The sequence below is a fragment of the Rutidosis leptorrhynchoides genome, chromosome 7, assembly GCF_046630445.1.
Source record: "Rutidosis leptorrhynchoides isolate AG116_Rl617_1_P2 chromosome 7, CSIRO_AGI_Rlap_v1, whole genome shotgun sequence".
NCBI lineage: Eukaryota > Viridiplantae > Streptophyta > Magnoliopsida > Asterales > Asteraceae > Rutidosis > Rutidosis leptorrhynchoides.
In genome coordinates, this window is record NC_092339.1 from 49731376 (window position 1) to 49752238 (window position 20863).

General features: G+C 34.8%; 3 protein-coding genes across 3 annotated transcripts; 2 read left to right on the forward strand and 1 right to left on the reverse strand.

The window, feature by feature from the left end:
- Nucleotides 1–2801: 2801 nt before the first annotated feature.
- On the forward strand, nt 2802–6490 carry LOC139857242 (vesicle-associated membrane protein 711-like). Its single transcript, XM_071845979.1, has 4 exons — nt 2802–3216; nt 3383–3573; nt 4996–5159; nt 6075–6490. The coding sequence occupies exons 1-4, from the start codon at nt 3000–3002 to the stop codon at nt 6160–6162; spliced, it is 660 nt and encodes a 219-aa protein (XP_071702080.1). The 5' UTR covers nt 2802–2999; the 3' UTR covers nt 6163–6490.
- Nucleotides 6491–7530: 1040 nt separating this feature from the next.
- LOC139857048 (uncharacterized) lies at nt 7531–15157 on the forward strand. The gene is made up of 10 exons (XM_071845755.1): nt 7531–9052; nt 9595–10068; nt 10154–10455; nt 11199–11879; nt 11983–12261; nt 12343–12504; nt 12583–13509; nt 13583–13798; nt 13881–14141; nt 14605–15157. The coding sequence occupies exons 1-10, from the start codon at nt 7624–7626 to the stop codon at nt 14947–14949; spliced, it is 5076 nt and encodes a 1691-aa protein (XP_071701856.1). The 5' UTR covers nt 7531–7623; the 3' UTR covers nt 14950–15157.
- A 928-nt stretch (nt 15158–16085) lies between these two features.
- On the reverse strand, nt 16086–20347 carry LOC139859199 (probable glycosyltransferase At5g25310). The gene is made up of 4 exons (XM_071847993.1): nt 20060–20347; nt 19458–19609; nt 17204–17561; nt 16086–16763 (listed from the first exon to the last, which is right to left on the reverse strand). Exons 1-4 carry the CDS (start codon nt 20345–20347, stop codon nt 16086–16088), a joined length of 1476 nt encoding a protein of 491 aa, XP_071704094.1.
- Nucleotides 20348–20863: the final 516 nt, after the last annotated feature.

Consider the following 20863-nt stretch of genomic DNA (forward strand, 5'->3'; position numbering starts at 1 on the left):
TAAAGATTGTCATTACTATTAAAAACTATCATTTTAATTATCATCAATAGAATCATTAATATTATTATCATTTTTATTGATATTAATATTATCATTATCATTATTATTATCATTACTAATATTATTTTAGTATTATTAAAATTACTATTTTAACAAATAAATGATATATATATATATAAATATATTTACACATAACATAATAAAATTTATATTTAGAATATATAAATAAATAACTTACATGTTATTAATGTAAAAATGACATAACTAAATACATTTATATATATAAACTTATTCAAATTACGAGTATATGTGTTAATATATATACTTGATATAGGTTCGTGAATTCGAGGACAACTCTGCACTTGTTCAGTGCCATCATACACATATTTACTACGAAATACAGTATTGTGATTTTTCATAGCTCCCTTTTTATCTATATTTTTGGGCTGAGAATACATGCGTAACTTTTATAACTGTTTTACGTTTAGACACAAGTACTCAAACTTTTATGCTATATACGTGCTTTGGCATGCTAAATTCCCACCGTAATATCGTTAATTGCTGAGGTATAAGATGCAAACTTAGTTATTGTGAGTAGCGCTACTGAGAGTGACGTCTCTAGTCAGTTGACCGTTGGTCTTTGGCTACATAATAATGATTCAACGACACGAATAACAAGTGTCACGGGGTAACTTTTGTTTAGTCGCGATATTACAAACTCAGCAATACTTTTAGATTGATATTTCTATATCAATCAACTCTTATTAAATCTTGTGGTCTAACACTATTATTGAAATCATTATTTATGATAAACCTATGAACTCACCAACCTTTTGGTTGACACTTTTTAGCATGTTTATTCTCAGGTCCTACATAATGCTTCCGCTGTGTATTTGCTAATTGAAAGCAACATTTCAACGAGTCATTCATGGATAATTTGAAGGACTTGCATTTGCTAATTTGATGATGATTGCTTGCTATGCTTGGAGTCTTCATTACATATCATATCAATTAAAGATATTTAATGCGTTGTTTATTAAATACAATGTAATCTATTTATCTTCTGCTGCAAAACTCAATAAAACATCTCATATAGAGTCGTTCTCGTTTATATAATTATGATTTGATATAATTAGTCACAAATAACCCAGGCCCTATTTGGGGGTGTGACAGCATGTTTTTGGTTGAAAACATTTTTTTGCTTTAAGGAACTTTTAGCTTATAGTTTTAATGAAAAAAAACTTTTACATAATAGTAAAATATTTAGTTTGGTTTAAAGAGTTAAAAACTTTTAGATTGGAAAAAAAACTAAAAGTTAAAAGCTAATAGTAGTAGTGTTTGAGAAAAAAAATTCTTACCTTTTTACCACTTTACTCTTTATTTTAACATTTTCATCTGTTATATCAAACACCTATATACATATAAAAAACTACCAGCTATAAACTGTAATCTATCATCTACCAGTTAAGAGCTAAAAGCTACAAACTATCAGCTATAACCTATAAGGTACCAACTAGTTAAACGTACTGTAAGAATACTACTCAAAAGTTAAGTTCATAGATTGATTATTTTTCTTTATTTTGAAAGGCTAGGTTTTAAATAGGTGGATCTAAAAAAATTCTTTCAGACCAATAGTTAGTGATAATGGTTATTCAAATGTTGATAGTTTGGGAGATGGGCAATTCATTCTTCATGGTATGGATATAAAAATTAAGACTTATTATGTTAAGCCCAAATCTTTGGTTGGGCTTAAAATGGACGTTGAGCCTGTTGTTGATAAATCCATTAGTTGTATGGATATATCGGTAAAGTGTTCGGTGACTCGTTTGTCATATGAAAAAGAATAAAAGAGCGTTTAATAAATATCATTTCTTTAATTACATTCGGGGAAAAATGGAGGAAGAAGACGACGATGACGATGAAGATTTTTCATCATCGGATTTGAGTCTTAAAAGACTTGCTACATCCACTGTTGTAAAATTCGGATTACTCCCAGATTAATCCTCGATTAATCATTTTTAATAGCAGCCTGTTCCGATTTTTCAAAATCCGTTTAATTAATTGGTCAACGTTGATTAGTGGGTCAAAATCAAATTAAGTAATCAAAGTCGGTCAAAGTCAAAATTGGTCACCATTTTAGCATGAATTTAAATCAGAACTTTAATTTTTTTCTTTTTCTTTTTTACTAAAATGAACAAATTTAGACAAGTATTCTAAGGGTTATGTTTATGATTTTCTTCTATATTCACATATATAATATTAGAAATTTAATATTCAAATCTATAAAGTACAATTCAATTAATCCCAGATTAATCTCCGATTTGCGAATTACTCCTTCCAAAGTCTCACCAAGTGATCCCGAATAACGAATTTTGCAACATTGGCTACATCCATTGATTCAAGCTTTTGAATTCATTATGTTTTTTTTTTTTTTTGGTATTCTAGTTGGATTGTAGTTAGCTTTTGGAGTGTGTTTTTCGTGTTTGTAGCATCGTGAGTTGTGTATTCCCGTTGTAATGGATGTTTAATTTTGTTGTCGTGGGGAGGTTAATCTACTTGATCATTTGATGTCCATGTATCTGCTAGCTTGTGACTAGTGTATTTTTTTAAAAACATGTATATACGAATAAAAAAATAACCTTAGCCCAACTTACCATTTAAAAGAAGTTTTTTTTCGTCGACCTAAATTTAAATTTAACTATAGCCTAAGAAAATTGTTCTGCAAAATATCCAAGTAGTTTTTGATCGACGACAAAAAAGAAAAAGAAAAATACGAAGTATAAAAGAGTTGACATTGATAATTTTGAATCTGCTGCCTCGCATAGAAACCGATGAAACCCTAATCAATCCTCTGCACCACCTCGGATCTCCCCCATTCTTTCTTCCCAAACATTCGGATCCCCTGAATTTCGATATCCAGGAACCGTATCCTATTTCTCTATCCCTCAATTCTATTTCGATTTAATTAATTTCGTTTTTGTATAAACAGATAGACTCAGATGACGATTCTTTACACACTTGTAGCCCGGGGATCTGTAGTGTTAGCAGAATTCAGCAGCACCCAAACGAATGCCACCACCATTTCCAGACAGATTCTCGAAAAAATACCTGGAAATAATGATATGAATGTTTCTTATTCGCAAGATCGATATATTTTTCATGTCAAACGCACTGATGGCCTCACTGTTCTTTGTATGGCTGATGATGTCGCTGGAAGTAAGCTCAAAATTCACACCTAATATGATTATCATGCTCTGTTTTCCTCTGTTCAATTAGTGTTTTTAATATCTTATTGATATGTAGGTTACTTGTGATGTGTATTGTATGTAATCTGCTTCTACTTAATGTATAGAAGGTTGAGTTTTTGTTCTGATATGTTTAGGGAGAATTCCGTTTGCTTTTTTGGAGGATATTCATCAGAGATTTGTGAGGACGTATGGTCGAGCGGTTTTGTCAGCTCAAGCTTATGGGATGAACGATGAGTTTTCGAGGGTTTTGAGTCAACAAATGGAGTATTACTCGAATGATCCTAATGCTGATAGGATTAATCGATTAAAAGGTGAAATGGGCCAGGTGAGTTCTGAATATCAATTCAATGAAAAATGTTCATTTTATAAGTTTAAATAGTTGTATATCTTGATATGTATTGATTTAGGGGATAAATGCGTGTTTGTGTGTTAACCTACCCTGGCCCCAGTGCCGGAACTAGGATTTTTTTCACCGGCGGCAAAAAAATAATAATTTAAAACGGGAGCAATTTTTTTGGACAAAATATGGAGGTTTTGGGGCAAAAAATTGAGGTTTTTAGGCAAATTATGAAGTTTTTTGGACAAAAGTTGAAGGTTTTTAAGCAAAATTTGAAGGTTTTGGGGTAAAATATGTAGGTTTTGGGGCAAAAAAAAAAAATCCATGGAGGACAAAGTCCAAAAGTCCAAAATTTTTATACTGAAAAAAAATTCCACTGGGGGCGGGCGCCCCCCTCTGTCCCAAGTAGTTTCGCCAGTGCCTGGCCCGGCTCATTTTGACTTATAAAGAATGCCCCTTTTCAGTCTTAACTCTGATTGATTTTTATAGTGCGGCACTGATCTAACGTTGTGTTCTCGAGTTTTTTTTAAGTGGAAGGGAATAGAAAAGAATGAGAATGAGAGAATAATGATGGAGAGGAATGTAATATAATATATGTTATATGTATTCTCGAGTTGAAAGGAAAGGAAAACAAACTAACACTTATTTTTATAATTTATAATATATAATATAATATAAATAAATATAATAATATATAATAAATATAACTTTATAATTTGTAAATTATAGTTGATAATTGATAATAGACAATACCAAATGTACAGGTACATCGTTAAATAAAATATTGGATGAGTATTTAGATAACACGTATGTTGCTTGATAGATATATACATACATCTATCAAAAATAAAAAAGATAGATATATACATACATTTAAAACATAGTAATATTCGATGAATATTTTGGATAGTTATGAGTGCCTGCAATTGCAATTGCTCGAACAATTTTCGAAGTACAGTAAAGAATTCAAAAAGGTAATGGATTAAAAGAGACAAGGGATACAGTAAAAAAAGGTTATATAATGTTTTCCATTCAAATCATCTCAAAATTGGGCTGATAGTAATCCAACAAAAAAGTCTATATATTCTCCCTTCAAACCCTCTCTTTTCTATCACTTTCCTTCCTTAAAACAACTCAAGAATGCATTATTATTTTTTCCTCCCTTCAAATTCTTTCCTTTCTTTCTTAAAAAAAACTCGAGAACACAGCCTAAGTGAAAGTATGCATTACTATAGCTTATATGTTTTTGTTCTTCTTTTCCTTTCTTTCTTAAAAAAAACTCGAGAACACAGCCTAAGTGAAAGTATGCATTACTATAGCTTATATGTTTTTGTTCTTCTTGTATGTGAATCTGCATATTTGTCAATGATGCATATCTGAATTCTTACCGTGTCTTGTTATGATAAACAGGTACGCACTGTAATGATTGAGAATATTGACAAGGTATTAGACAGGGGTGATCGGTTGGAGTTACTTGTAGACAAAACTGCCAATATGCAAAGTAATACACTGCGCTTCAGAAAGCAGACTCGTCGATTCAGGAGTACAGTCTGGTGGAGAAATGTTAAGCTCACGTAATAATTTCTTACCACTGCTCTTTTTTTTTTTTTACAAAGTATTATTAATATGATTTATGGCCCTATAGTGTTTCGTTTTCATTTTACTATTAACGGGCCCTGTAAATGAAAACTTGAAATGCCTGATAATGAATTTATTTCTGATAAATTATTCACCATAAGAGTCCCTTATCCTGTTCTTCAGGGCAGAGTGAGCTATTTTAGGATGTTAATAGGTTTGTAGCCTGATTTCATTTTCACACTTATGTAAGAACTAGGCTTTTTATGGCACATGATACTGTCTTCTTTCCAAAATATCAGACCACGTTTTTATGGTGTTATTATTTTGAATGGAGGCGAGTATACGAGCGACATACTGTAAGTCTCTATTTACACAGGTGGGTTTGGAACCATTACAAATGTTCGGGCTGGTTGGTAATAGTTCCGGCTTTGGTTGGTTTGGTCTGCCAACAACTTAGTCCATTTATTTGAATTAAGTAAATACTCCTACTTGATGCATTATGATAAAAGTAATATTATATAGTAAAGTGATTAAGGTTGTTATTTGCATTTGAAACATCGATTATCGATTCATCTAATCGTTCACCTGTTCCAAATTGACCTATACAACCTAAAAATGAAATCCCTAGTTTGGGTTGAAATTATTACCTCTGAACTTGATAGAGGAAATGCATATTTCAAATTGACCCATGAGTCTGAGGTCCATGTTTTCAAAATCATCGTGACATAGGATTTATACCATCATGGTATACAAAATGTACATGAAATATAATTTTTATTAAGATTAAAATGTAAAAACCCTCTGGCTGGAGTTTAATTCTAAGAATTTCATTTGTCTTTAATGTTATTTTCTTCTTTGTTACATGAAGTATGTCGCATATAACCGACTTAAATTTATGTGTGTAAATGCAGGATTGCTCTCATCTTGCTTATTCTTGTAATCGTTTATGTCGCATTGGCATTTGTTTGCCACGGGATTACACTTCCCACTTGTCTATAAGGTGTCTGGATTAACAAAGGTGACTTCAGAACTCCGTCTACTTCAAATCCAGTTCCATTTTGTTAATCTTGGTGATGGTTTGACGCCTGCTGGGATTGTTTTCCTTCGTATATTTATTTTGTGTGAAGTTGTTCAGTTTCTCATCCTTATGATACTCTTCCAAATTCCTATAACTATCTATTTTTTATATAACTATTTATGTCTGCCAGTCTGGAGGTCGTGGATTGTTATTTATTTTTTTGAATGTTGGACGGTATTTATTTTATATGTATAAGAACCAAATTCTATTGTATTTTTGTGTATAATAAAGAGGTTTCGCTTTGTTTGATCTGATTGTGTTTTGAATACTCACGGGCTTCATTTGATTGCCTAATAAGGCCATTTTTGTCTACCGCCCTTATCACGTAGACGTACCTGCACGTTACTGCTCATATAGCTTCTGCCAACACACAAAGGTGCTACCTTATATTACACTCCATCAAAATTAATGGTTCACTCCTTATGAATCCCTATGAATTTAGACACCTAAATGACAAACAGAAAAAGTAAGATTATTTGTTTTTTTTATTTTTTTGAAAAGTAAGATTATTTGGTATATACATTTTAAAGGTTAACAACATTGCAAACACAAATATTGAGTTCTATAACTGAATCGGGTGAGTAACATAGTTATAACGACCATATCCATTTAAAGTGCAACAATTGTTATTACATTCAACGGTACTCTTACTAATTAAGCCATGCTTATACATTACGTAAACAATATTGTATCAGTGAGTACACATTACGTAAATTGTGCAGCCTACTCAGATGTGACTCTCGTTAACGCTTTTCCATTCAAGGGTGGATCTATATAGGATCCAGTGGTAGCACGGGCTACCACTGGAATACCCGATGCAGTGAAAAATTTTCAGGATTTTTAACTAGTGATACCATTGTATAGTGTAATTTTTTGTGTGTGACATCACTGGATAGTGTGAGTTATTTTTTTAAACTTTTAACTAGTGACACAAGTGACTACGAAACTCAGATCCGCTATTGTATTCCATTCACCGTTACAATTTTTGACATCACTTTACGTGCAATCATATTTGTTATACAAAATGATAATGTGTATCAACTATTATTGAAATCCAGCTATACATTACTGGCACTATACACAAATCCTGCATCACATGTTTAACACTCATAACTACATTTTCGTGGACCGTTACATTTTGAGACAACGTCCCGTTCACAAAATATGTTATACAAAACGAGGTCGTATGGATTACATAGACTACACTTTGCAAAAAGAATGTGTCCTTGAAAGTTGCAAAAGAAAACCCCTACCCTGTGTTATGTTTACATTTCTATACACCAGCCCCCTTCACTACTACCCTCTTCTCCATTAATTTACATAAATTAAAATAAAAATCTATAAATAGAACACAAAAAATTCGTTAAATCAAACGCACAAAAATGAAGCATCACAATCATCATCAAACATCATCTAACGCTGTCTCATCGTCATCATCAGCAGCAGAAGCTGCCGTTTCATCATCATCAGCATCACCGTCGATGACATCTCAGCCGCAGCCGCCGCCGCCACTGCCATCACCGGCCGTACAGCTAATGAATGCGACATCTCCGGCGACTGACGAGCATCCTGCTTCATCATCAGCTTCTCGTGATTGTTCATCATCATCGTCGACATCATCTTCATCGTCGTCGGAGTCGGTAACAATCGAACGACGTGGCGAATACGCCGCCGTGTGTAAATGGACGATATTTAATTTCCCTAGGGTTAAAACTAGGGCTTTATGGAGTAAGTATTTTGAAGTCGGCGGTTATGATTGCCGTTTGTTAGTTTACCCTAAGGGTGATTCACAAGCATTACCTGGTTATATTTCAATTTATTTGCAAATCATGGACCCTAGAGGAACTTCATCTTCTAAGTGGGACTGTTTTGCTAGTTATCGATTAACTGTTGTAAACCCTATAGATGATTCAAAGTCGGTTCATCGAGATTCGTGGCATAGGTTTTCGACTAAAAAGAAGTCACATGGATGGTGTGATTTTACACCATCTAATTCCATTCTTGATTTGAAATCAGGTTTTCTGTTTAATGAGGATAATTGTCTTCTTATTACTGCTGATATTTTGATACTGAACGAATCGATTAATTTTGTGCGCGATAATAATGATCTTCAATCGAGTTCAGCGTCGAGTTCTGTATCGATGACTGGACCTGTTGGTGATGTTTTGAGTGGGAAGTTTACTTGGAAAGTTCATAATTTTACTTTGTTTAGAGATATGATTAAGACACAGAAGATAATGAGTCCTGTTTTTCCTGCGGGAGAGTGTAATTTGCGGATTAGTATTTATCAGAGTACTGTTAGTGGTGTTGATTATTTGTCCATGTGTTTGGAGAGTAAAGATACTGAGAAAGTGTCGGTTTCTGATAGGAGTTGTTGGTGTTTGTTTCGGATGTCTGTTTTGAATCAAAAGCCGGGGTTAAACCACATGCATAGGGATTCGTATGGACGATTTGCTGCTGATAATAAGAGTGGGGATAATACCAGTTTAGGGTGGAATGATTATATGAAGATGACGGATTTTTCTGGAGCTGAGGGAGGGTTTTTGGTGGATGATACAGCTGTATTTAGTACGTCTTTTCATGTCATTAAGGAGCAAAGTAGTTTCTCTAAGAATGGGGGATTAATTGGAGGTAGAATTGTGAGTGGCCCTCGAAAGTCAGATGGCCATATGGGCAAATTCACGTGGAGGATTGAAAATTTCACAAGGTTGAAGGATCTTCTGAAGAAGAGAAAGATTACAGGCCTTTGTATCAAAAGCAGGAGGTTTCAAATTGGAAATCGTGATTGTCGTCTAATAGTTTACCCCCGAGGTATGCAATGTTATTGCCCTCTTTCTGAACAATTGCGTTTTGGGTAGATCAGTAACACTGTAGTAAGATGTTATAAATTAAATATGCGCACTTTCAGGTCAGTCGAATGTTAAAGAGTCCTGTAAGATGTACGAATTTATAATTTATTTCTGTACCAAGCTTCTGTACCATTACTTGTAGAATTCTTGTATTCTCAAAGCCTTATAAGTTGTTCTATCTTGGCATTCACTATACTACTATTATGTCATAAGAGGATGTTTGGATGTATGTTTTAAAGTGTTTGATTAATGTCACTTCAAGTTGCAATTGTCACTTTGTACTCTGTTATATGTTTTTAATAATCATTTTTGAGTAATAAGTTTTGGGCTTACTAAAATTGATCTTAATATCAATAGTTAGCGTAACATTATTCTTATTACAGTACTTTCTTAAGGATTCAAAATATATCAAACACCTACACCAGTTAAGACTCTGTATAGGAACTATTTGGAAGCATTTCTAAAAATACGTATGATTCTCACACTTTTTCTTCATTGTATCAGGGCAGTCTCAGCCACCATGTCATCTTTCAGTTTTCCTTGAAGTTACAGATTCACGAAACACTACAAGTGACTGGAGCTGTTTCGTTAGCCATCGTTTGTCAGTTGTAAATCAAAAAATGGAGGACAAGTCTGTCACAAAGGAATCACAGAATCGTTACTCAAAATCCGCAAAGGACTGGGGATGGCGTGAATTTGTAACCCTCACCAGTCTATTTGATCAAGACTCTGGGTTCCTTGTTCATGATGTTGTTGTATTTTCTGCAGAGGTTTTAATATTGAAGGAGACATCTTCAATGCATGAATTTAAAGATCAAGAAAATGAGTCTGGTAACACTGCTCTCAATGCCATCGAAGGTGGAAAAATGAGTTCTTTTACATGGAAGGTGGAGAACTTCTTGTCTTTTAAAGACATAATGGAGACCCGTAAAATATTTAGCAGATTCTTTCAAGCCGGTGGATGTGAGCTTAGGCTTGGTGGGTGTTTGTTTTTCATCCCAGTTTTATAGTTCTAAAATATGATTTAGTAATTAACATGGACGGTCTGGTTTTCGTACTGCAGGTGTTTATGAGTCTTTTGACACTATATGCATATACCTTGAGAGTGATCAGTCAGTTGGTACTGACCCTGATAAGAACTTTTGGGTCAAATACAGGATGGCTGTACTGAACCAAAAGAATCCTTCCAAGACTGTGTGGAAGGAGTCATCTATTTGTACGAAGACTTGGAATAATTCTGTCCTTCAGTTCATGAAGGTTTCAGATATGCTTGAAGCAGATGCAGGTTTTCTTGTACGCGACACAGTTGTCTTTGTTTGTGAAATATTAGATTGCTGCCCATGGTTTGAGTTCGCGGATCTAGAGGTCAGTGTGTTGGTTTATTAATCCAAGTTCATATATTAATTGCTACAGTTTAGTTATATTGTGATGTTAAGTATAATTCTAAATTCTAGTGTTTCTTATCTTAAGACCTTGCTTCACGATTTAAATTGTATCAATAAACAAGCTAGCAGCATTTATTTGTATCTGACTAACCCTTAAGACTGCACTCATTGCAGAAGTCCAGTTGATAAATAAAGGATCCTTTCATTTCTTTGCAATCTTATTATCAAAGAATATGGACCATGTGAGATGGTACATTATTAAGGCAAATTTGTAGGTCAATTTTATGAGGAAGAACATAATCTGTAGTTATTTTTTGAATAGTGAATGTGTCAACTATATACGAGTAGTATACTACTCCATATTATCACATGTCAACATGCAAGTATGAAAACAATAAATCTATTTGAATGGTGTTTTTGTTCTTGATCAGGTTGATGTTGCTTGTTTATTAGGTTGTACTAATAACTTGGGGTGCAATTCGACCATTAGGCCATAATAGTACCAGAGCTTTTGGATCTTACACCTATGGTCCTAATATATTTACGAGCTTCTATGATACCATGCTCAAATGATATTATGCTATTAAAACAGTGTGTATGATATTATTCGAATTCTGTATGTTATGAGTTACTTCTCAGTAGAATTGTGGATTTGTAAAGATATACATAGATATATTCTCTTTTTTCTTTTCTTAATGTTATGAATATTTCTTTTTCTTCAAGGTTTATGCTTCTGAGGATGATCAGGATGCTTTGACAACTGATCCTGATGAACTGATTGATTCAGAGGACAGTGAAGGAATTAGTGGAGACGAGGAAGACATGTTCCGGAACATTCTTTCCGGAGCAGGCTTTCATCTCACATATGGTGATAATCCTTCCCAGCCCCAAGTCACTCTACGAGAAAAGCTTCTCCTGGATGCCGGTGCATCAGCCAGGTTTTTAACCGGACTTCGAGTTTATCTCGAGGACCCCGCGAAAGTAAAGCGTTTTCTCTTACCAACCAAGCTCTCTGGTCCCGGTGATGGGAAGAAAAATGCTAAAACTGACGGACCTTCTCCCAGTTTAATGAACCTTCTGATGGGTGTAAAAGTTTTGCAGCAGGCAATAATCGATTTACTTCTGGATATTATGGTGGAGTGTTGTCAACCATCAGAAGAAAGCTCGAATGGCGATTGCTCAGACAGGAGTGGCGCTAGTAGCCCCCCAGAACGTTCACAGCTTTACGTCAATGGCAGACTCGATTCTGTAACCGATGAGATATCCACCGCTACTGCTGTACAAAGCTCAGACGCAAACGGTAATCGTGCATCTGATAAGACGTTCGATGGACATGAACAGCCTTTCTGTCCACCTGAAACGTGTGCTGCTAGTTCATCAGATAGTTCATCTCTTCAGTATAAGGTACACATATCCACTTCCCTAATAGTTTCAATTATATTCTTTAGTTTTTTTTTTTTTTTTTTTTTTTTTTTTTTTTTTTGGCTTAACAGATTGTTGTTTTCAGACTAAATGGCCAGAGCAGTCTGAGGAACTCCTAGGACTGATTGTGAACTCGTTAAGATCATTCGATGGTGCCGTTCCACAAGGATGTCCCGAGCCAAGACGAAGACCAGAGTCTGCGCAAAAGATTGCTCTTGTACTGGACAAGGCTCCAAAACATTTGCAGCCAGACTTAATCTCTCTCATTCCTAAGTTGGTTGACCATTCAGAACATCCACTTGCTGCTTCTGCACTCCTAGACAGATTAAAAAAGTCAGACGCCGAACCTGATTTACTATTACCTGTAAGATGCTGCATATTGACGCTTGCTTTCCCTGATGTCTAATTGGTAATTTTGTTATCTTACATGTGGTATAATATTCAGGCTCTTGGTGCTCTTAGCCAGTTGAAATGCAACAGTGAATTTTGGGAACGTATTCTATATCAATCTTTTGAGCTTTTGGAGGACTCAAATGACGCGCGTCTTGCAGCGACAATTGACTTCATATTCAAAGCTGCATTGCACTGCCAGCATCTTCCAGAAGCTGTAAGTGTCTAATTTTCTTTTAATGGTTTTATCATAAGTCTATGCCATACCTTTATAATTGCATTTGTTGTGCTACAGGTCAGATCTGTCCGTACGAGGTTAAAATTTTTGGGCGATGAAGTTTCTGTGTGCGTTCTTGATTATTTGAGTCGAACTGTAGCAAGTTGTACTGATGTTGCTGAGGCTATACTAAAAGATATTGACAATGATGATGAATATCGTGAAACTCTCCCATCAATGCCTTGTGGAACTTTTTTATTTGGTGAAAACGGAGCAACTTCTGATAGCTTGCATACCGACCCACAAAGTTTCTGTGCTGCAACAGCTAATTTTCCGGATATATACATTTTATTAGAAATGTTGTCGATCCCATGCCTTGCTATCGAATCGTCCCAAACATTCGAGAAAGCGGTGGCTCAAGGTGCAATTACAGCGCAATCGGTGGCTATGGTCTTGGAAAGAAGACTGGCTCGACGGTTCAATCTAACTTCACAGTTTGTTGCTGAAAATTTTCAGCATGATGAAGGAGAGACCATCGAACAATTGAGAGTCCAACGGGATGATTTTACATCTGTTCTCGGTTTAGCTGAGGCATTAGGGCTTTCTAGAGATTCTTGTGTTAGAGGGTTCGTTAAAATGCTTTATACTATATTGTTTAAATGGTATGCTGATGGGCCCCACAGGTTAAGGATACTGAAGAGGCTTGTTGACCGAGCCACTAGCGTTACAGATGTGAGCCGTGAAGTAGATTCAGATTTGGAAATTTTGGTGTTTCTTGTTTCTGAGGAACAAGAATTTGTTAGACCAGTTTTAAGCATGATGCAGGAGATCGCTGATCTGGCAAATGTTGATCGCGCTGCTCTTTGGCATCAGCTATGTGCCAGCGAAGATGAAATTAATCGTATACGTGAAGATAGCAAAGCAGAAGTTGAGAGCATGGTTAAAGAAAAGGGTGTTCTGGAGCAAAAACTGGGTGAAGCTGAGGCTACTAATAGTCGTCTTAAGGTACTCATTGTATTGGCTATAAATTTATGCATATAACTGAACTAGATGTCATATATATGGTTCAAAATGGCAGATCGATATGAAGGCTGAGATGGATAAATTTGCTTCGGAGAGAAAGGAAATGTCTGAGCAAATTCAAGAAATTGAAAGTCAACTTGAATGGCATCGGTCAGAGCGAGATGATGAAATTGCTAAGCTTACTTCTGAAAAGAAAATACTCCAAGAGAGGCTTCATGATGCAGAGACACAGCTTTCTCAATTGAAATCTCGTAAACGTGATGAGTTAAAGGTATTTTCGTATTTTTGTATGTTATTTTGGTTCTTGGTTAGTGAAAGCTTATGTTGCATATATATATGTGTGGTTGTTGCAGAGAATAACAAAAGAGAAAAATACACTTGCTGAAAGACTACGTAATGCTGAGGCTGCTAGGAAAAGATTTGATGATGAACTCAAACGTTATGCAACAGAGAATGTGAGCCGAGAAGAATTCAGGCAGTCACTTGAGGATGAAATCCGACGATTGACTCAAACAGTTGGTCAAACCGAAGGTGAAAAACGTGAAAAGGAGGAACAGATCGCTCGTTGTGAAGCATATATTGATGGCATGGAATCCAAGTTGCAGACTTGTCAGGTTTGATCCCTTTACTTTTGTTTTTCTTTTATATTGACTTTTTTTTGCGGTGGTCCCTCGTGTATACATCAAATTGCATGCCTCGTACCTGCCATTATCTTTTAGCTCCGATGGTCCCTTATTTTTACAAATGTTGCCTTGGTGGTCCCTCCGTCTATTTTCTGTTGAGTTCTATCACGCAAAGTCGTTTAAGATGAATCAAACGTCATAAAACGACATCACATGTTAATCACGTGATGGCACTTAACGGACATTTATAACGGAAAATAGACGGAGTGACACCGAGGGACCACCGGAGCTAAAAAATAATGACAGGGATGCAGCGTGCCAGCATGCAATTTGATGAATAAACGAGGGACCACCAGTGCAAAAAAGTATTTTTTATTTTCTCCAAACCCAAGAGCATAGATTAGATTAGACATGGTGAAATAAAGTGTGCTAAACTGGTGTTTAACATGTGCAGCAATACATTCATAGTCTGGAGGGATCCCTTCAAGAAGAAATGTCAAGACATGCTCCTCTATACGGTGCAGGTCTCGAGGCTCTATCAATGAAGGAGCTCGAAACAATTTCCCGGATTCACGAAGAAGGTTTAAGACAAATTCACGCTCTCCAACAACGAAAAGGAGCCACTCCATCTGCTAGTAGTCCTCACATGACTCGACCACATGGTCATGGAGTGGTGTACCCTGGTGGACCTCCACCAATGTCGGTTGGACTTCCACCGACTCTTGTCCCACACGTTATGGGGGTCCATGGCAATGGCCATGCAAATGGTGCAATTGGACCTTGGTTCAACCATTCTTGAACCCAACCTCACACGGGGGACATAGCCAAATTATCAAGTTTTTGAGGTCATGTCATTTTGGCTGGTAGGGACTGTTGGAAACATAGAAATCATATTGATCTAAGCCTGTGATATAAGGTATTTGGAAGGTGATATTAAATGGGTCCAATAGAACTGACAGTTGAAAATGTTTCAGAGTTTTCCATTTCATTCATATTAATTAATCAAAGGTCATTTAGAGAAGTTTTGGTTTCATTATGTTTTTTGTATCTCGAATAGGTTTTCTTTTTATATTTTCAACATAATTTTATGAGGTGTTCCTGAGCACAAGATAAATTGAATTTAATGAAGTTCAGATTTTCTTAAATATTAAAAATAAGTTTTTTATGGGGAATACAAAAGGTAAATATTAAAAAACTCGAAAAAAGCGCTCATCTTTGATAATCAGTCGATTTTTGAGCACTTGGCGCACGGAATTAAGTGGATTCCCTTCCTAAAAAAATGTCTCAAATGATCTCTATTCATTTGGTTAACGTCTCGAGTGAAACATGTGTAGTGGGAGGGTCGAGCAGATTAGCGAAATTTTAAATGTCTTTCTTGACCGATAGTAAACCTTTAAAATGGCATTGACGGGTGCATATTTACCACAAGTATGCAATTGAAAATTGTAACCCTTTGAGTTGCGAGCGTTTGAAATTGTGAATCGGCTAAATACATAGAGGTATGATCAAAACGGTGATAACTTGCAAATTATGCGAGCTTTCATCATTTTTGCCGTATATCCTTCATACGGACTTGTTTAGTTGTTTAGTTGATTCAAAAGTCCAAATGTTCGTAACTCAGAGGATCACAAATCCCGGTACTTACCCAAATTTTTAGGGTGTCCACAGCCCTCCTTTGTCCATTGATAATTCCGCCCCTACTTGAGATGCTCTAACGTTATATAGCTGCTTAGGAGATTAAACAGTTCGGTTATTTACCCAATTTTCGTACCAAATACCGTACAACAACAAGGGAAAGTTCATCCAGATCCTTTTTCTACTGATCAAATGGTATTCTCCAACAGACACATTTGATACTTAACATAAAAAGAAATAATGGGCCTGCAATATTTGTATTTTCTTTTTAAATTGGTCATCAGATTTGAATCTATAACATCATAAAAAATTTTGTTCTACTTTTAAATTTAATCTCCTAAGCCAAACAGAATGCAGTATCATATGATACACATCAAACCTTTCAGCAGGTTGGTTCAAAACAAAATGTCTCTTAACTGCTCTTAAATTTCTCTTTAGCCTCAAGTACTTATCTTCCGGCACCGATGTCAATATGTCTTTCAATTTAGAAACTTCTGACACCTTAACATGAATCGAGAAAGCCTCCCACTTCAAAACGTCGCTAAAAGGTAACACATAATGTTCAGAAATTATCACAGGTACACATTCTGTATAAATGGCCTCAACAATCCTGGGGCTAGCAACCTCATAACCGCTAGGACAAAGGCAGAATTTTGAGGCTAACATGAATGAGTAATAGTCCAAGTTTTTTGGGAGATACTCATAGACTTGAAGATCCGGGTCACGACCTTTCCAATGGTTAAGAAGGACGGGTCTTATGGGCCCGTGGACCCCACCTGCGAAGAATGCTAGGTGGGGTCTAAGGGAGGAAGGTGGTGGTGGAGTAATAAGGCTTATTGGGATGTTCCCACTGCGTAGATTGATTTCGGGCAGGCTGACATCTTTTCGTGGGTCGAAACCTTCTGAAGAATTTGCATTGCATAGGACCCGGATTGAAGTATTGTAAAGGCCCGGGTTAGCTTTTGTTGCATGCGGACCCTGAAATGTACAATATCATGAAATTAAGGCATGGCTATAAATAAATTATTATAAATTGGTTTCAAACGCATATATATAGATATGTTGGTCTTTTATAATTTCTAAATTGAATTTTTATATTAACTATGAGTGTCATATGTTTACTACTATTTTCAACAAAGAATCAAAACACATCACAAAACTGGTAAAAAAGACCTGACTTTAGTTAAAAAAAACTATATATTGAAAAAAAATGTTATAGGCTAGCTAAACCCATTTAGACCCGACCCGTTTGGACCTGTTTAAGAATCTGACCCGTTTTGACCCAAACCATTTCGACCCGTTACCCAAAATGACCCAAGCTGACCCGTTTTCAAGATATAGCTATAACAACAAATGAACGTAAATTCTATCAAATAGACTAAGAACGTAATACTTGGGTAAAGGTATTTAGGAATTACCCAATCATGACAGGAGAGCATGAAGTGATCGGCAGCATGAGTTTTGTTCCAGAAAGAGTGTTTAGTGGATATAACTCTGATGTAATCAGAGATGAACTGTTGGAGTGGGGTGAGGTCATAAGTGTTAGGTTTGTATAGATACTTTACCATCCAGGTGATACTGAAAGGCATGAAGTAAACATGAGCCTTATTTGCATCTTTAGTTCTGAAACTATGTCCTGTTTTACCATGTTCCATTTCTTGTATGAACCTTCCTTCAGTTGTGTATATGTCTTTACATGGTCCATCATGAACTATTGGTACCTCACCCTCTTCATATACATATACTTTAAACCGTTTCTCCATCTCTATATAACTCCTGCATTTGTTTACTTATTAATTAAGGTCAATAACGATTAACGTAGTACTTAAGATGGACACAAATCACAAATGTGATACAAGTTAGGTTAGCAAATAGTTTACATGATGTATAGCTTTTTAAGGTTAAAGGTTAGTAACTTTTATTCTATAAAGTATATGAAATATGTATATATGTAAGACACATATATGATGCATTATCTAAAAAGCATGGGTTATAGATTTTGTAAGAAGTAATGTTTGTAAGTGGAGATCAGGAGTGGAGGGATGAGGGAAGGGGCATACGCCCCATGCTTCTATTACAAGTTAGGCTTTCATGTCTTTTTCATGATTATGATTATAGCTAAAAAACGATGACATTTCCCATTTTGATGAATGATAATGTTGTAGTTATCATTCTGGTAATCACTTAGAAGGGAAGTAGTTTCAAAAGGCAATCCAAGTTTTTCCTATTTTTTAATAATATCTAAGGATATTGTAGTTAACATATAACTATATTCCTACTTTTAACATAAGTTGCGCATTTAGGTTGTCTTTTGGTACCTTTTTAGTTTATAGAAGCAAAACTAAAGTAACAAAATTTTGTTCTAATTTTGAAACTTCTAGTTAATTTTAAAATCTACATATCTTTTTGGTTAAACTTCAAGGAAAAAAAATGATATAATTAAAGGTTGTATAATTTCCAAGGTTGTAAAAGTCGCGAGTCGGGGACGCATCGGTCGAGACCTAAAAAGGACGCGTCGGTCGAGTCGGGGACGCGTCGGTGACGCATCGGTCGTTGACCAACGTTGACTTTATTAATAATTTCTTGAATATATATTTATATATGTATAAAATAGTTGATTCTGTACCATAAATTTCTTAAATAAGAACTTGAATTTAAATACAATCAAACTTCAAACTCAATTAATGTTACTGAGTACATAATCAGTAAGGATACAGAGAAAAGGGCGGCCCAAAAAGTGAAAACAAACCCTAATTTTAGAAACATATCACATCTTGACGAAAATTTGGCTGATTTTGACCGTTTTTGACCAACTTTGATCGTCTTTGACAGACTTTGACTGAACTTTTAGCTTTGACCGCCTTTTGAGTCGTTTTTAGAAAAAACGGGACGGAGAACCCAAAAAAACGAGTCGGCCAAGTCGGCCGACTTTTGCAACACTGATAATTTCAGTAATGAGCTGTAAGATTATAAAATTTCAAAAGTACCATTCTGTCCAAAAGTTTTAACATAACTTTTACAATGTCAAGACTACGTATAAGTAGAGAGAAATGACAATAATACATTACTTTCTTACTTTTGTTATAAAGTTTACGTTTTTTTTTTTCGTAAAATAAAAAATTTTAATCTTCATTTTCACCCGATAAACTAGAATCCTTTTAGGCATACATGATAATATGACATAATTTTGGGGGCTACTAAGTATAAAAATTTTTATCCTTGAATATTACACTAAAAACTACAGAGTAAATGTTTAGAGAATCACGTATTTATGTCACTATGTCAGTGTCTATCTCTATAAGCTCGATAGTTAAAAGATACAAGACTAATACGGTAACATTTTATAGTCTAGTTCAATATGAACATGAACTTCAGGTGTGGTTGATTTAAAAGTAAATAATATAACGCTATTTTCTTTTTAAAGAACAATAATAATTACTGTAACAAATAAGTCAATTTACATTTACCATCAAAGTCACCATTACATTTAATTTTGTCTAGAAGTTACAACATTTTGATATTTTTATTAATAATGTAATTCAACATATCATATATTCATATATTTCCTTTTTAAAATAGTGATAAAGCTAAATGTTTCTGATATTAACAGGGACCAAAAGTGCAAACTTCAGAAACATTAATATGAAGTTCAGGTGGAGGCGGGAAGCTTACTGATAAAACTCGCCGGGGTTATGATAGATGTCACCGGACAAAACGTCACCGTTTCTTAATAACTGTGATAAATTACCAACAGAAGCAGCTTTTCTGATCGCAGCTCGTGCTCTAGATAGTTCTATCTCCGGCTGCCGTTGCTGACGTGGCCTCTGCAACGTTTAAACAGTTAATTGAATTCTCACATTTAAAAATAAAACTAAAAATATAGATATATATACATATACACACACACTATTATGATACAGAGTATATATAAAATTAATTGTAACTTACACAATTCAGAATCAAATATAACTATTATCGCTACGTATCAACAACTTAATTTCAAAATTTCAAACCGATAATTTCATAAAAACATACAACTGAAATCTTCGACTGCTATGAGTTGATCAGAAATCAGTTTAAAATCAGGAATCGAATTACGCTTAAGTAGATATTCAAAACGTCGATTATATATATAAACTTCAAAAGCGTAAACAAAAACGCAATTTAAACAGTTTAATTCGATGATAAACGATTAAAATTGGATGAATATATATACATTTAAATTCATGTATCGTAAGTTAATCAAAACACTAATTCGTAGCGTAAATACTTACAACAAAAGTTCGATTCCGATTGAGAACGCTACGCAAAGGCGGTTTCAACAAAATTTCTGTACGTAAGTTATACCGATCATAATGTTGACGGCTAAAGTTCAGATTACTTTGCAATCGGACGATTGGAATTGAAAATTCAGGTCTGAAATCAGAGCTGGTGGATGAGTAAGTGACGTCACCACCGGAGAAGACGATCAGAAATACAACGACGACGATCGTGAAAATAATCACCGGCGCAATTGCCATTGCCACGTAAGCAACAAGTTTTCCGTATCTGGTTGATTTCATATCGAGAGAGACGCTTGGTGATCAGGATTGAGAACTCGTTGTCCTCATTTTACGTAATTTTTCCACTTATTTATGCTGGCGCAAAAACAAACATTGTTTGACTAAAATTACGAGATTGACCTTACTCACACAATAATATAGGGAGTAATATAAACTAGTGAAATGACCCGTAGAACCGCGAGTTTTTTTAAACGAAACAGTTTAATCATATGTTTTAGGTATTAACTGAACGTAAAATTGATTTTCTTCTGCCTAACTTTTATACCTCCTCGTACTCAATTCAAAATAATTATTTACAATAATTTAAAATTATTTAATTTTAATAATTAAAATAATTATTAATAAGATTTAATAATAATAATTAATTAATAAGATTTAAATTTAATTTAAAATTATTTAGATTAATGACATCACCAACCATACTTAGATTTTTTTCTTTTTCTTTTTAATTTTTTCTTAACAAAGAAATTAGCCTAATAATGACATCATCATTTTAGCAATTGTTTGACTGAAATT

Bases quoted from the DNA above. Each gene is read 5' to 3' on its own strand.
- LOC139857242 (XM_071845979.1), top strand. From the start codon at position 3,000: ATGACGATTCTTTACACACTTGTAGCCCGGGGATCTGTAGTGTTAGCA. The intron at 3,217-3,382 runs GTAAGCTCAAAA...TGATATGTTTAG, and splicing joins GGCTGATGATGTCGCTGGAA to GGAGAATTCCGTTTGCTTTT. The intron at 5,160-6,074 runs GTAATAATTTCT...GTGTAAATGCAG, and splicing joins TGGAGAAATGTTAAGCTCAC to GATTGCTCTCATCTTGCTTA.
- LOC139857048 (XM_071845755.1), top strand. From the start codon at position 7,624: ATGAAGCATCACAATCATCATCAAACATCATCTAACGCTGTCTCATCG. The intron at 13,510-13,582 runs GTACTCATTGTA...TCAAAATGGCAG, and splicing joins CTACTAATAGTCGTCTTAAG to ATCGATATGAAGGCTGAGAT. The intron at 13,799-13,880 runs GTATTTTCGTAT...TGGTTGTTGCAG, and splicing joins GTAAACGTGATGAGTTAAAG to AGAATAACAAAAGAGAAAAA.
- LOC139859199 (XM_071847993.1), bottom strand. From the start codon at position 20,347: ATGAAATCAACCAGATACGGAAAACTTGTTGCTTACGTGGCAATGGCA. The intron at 19,610-20,059 runs GTAAGTATTTAC...TAAACGTTGCAG, and splicing joins ATCGGAATCGAACTTTTGTT to AGGCCACGTCAGCAACGGCA. The intron at 16,764-17,203 runs GTAATTCCTAAA...TGTACATTTCAG, and splicing joins TGCTCTCCTGTCATGATTGG to GGTCCGCATGCAACAAAAGC.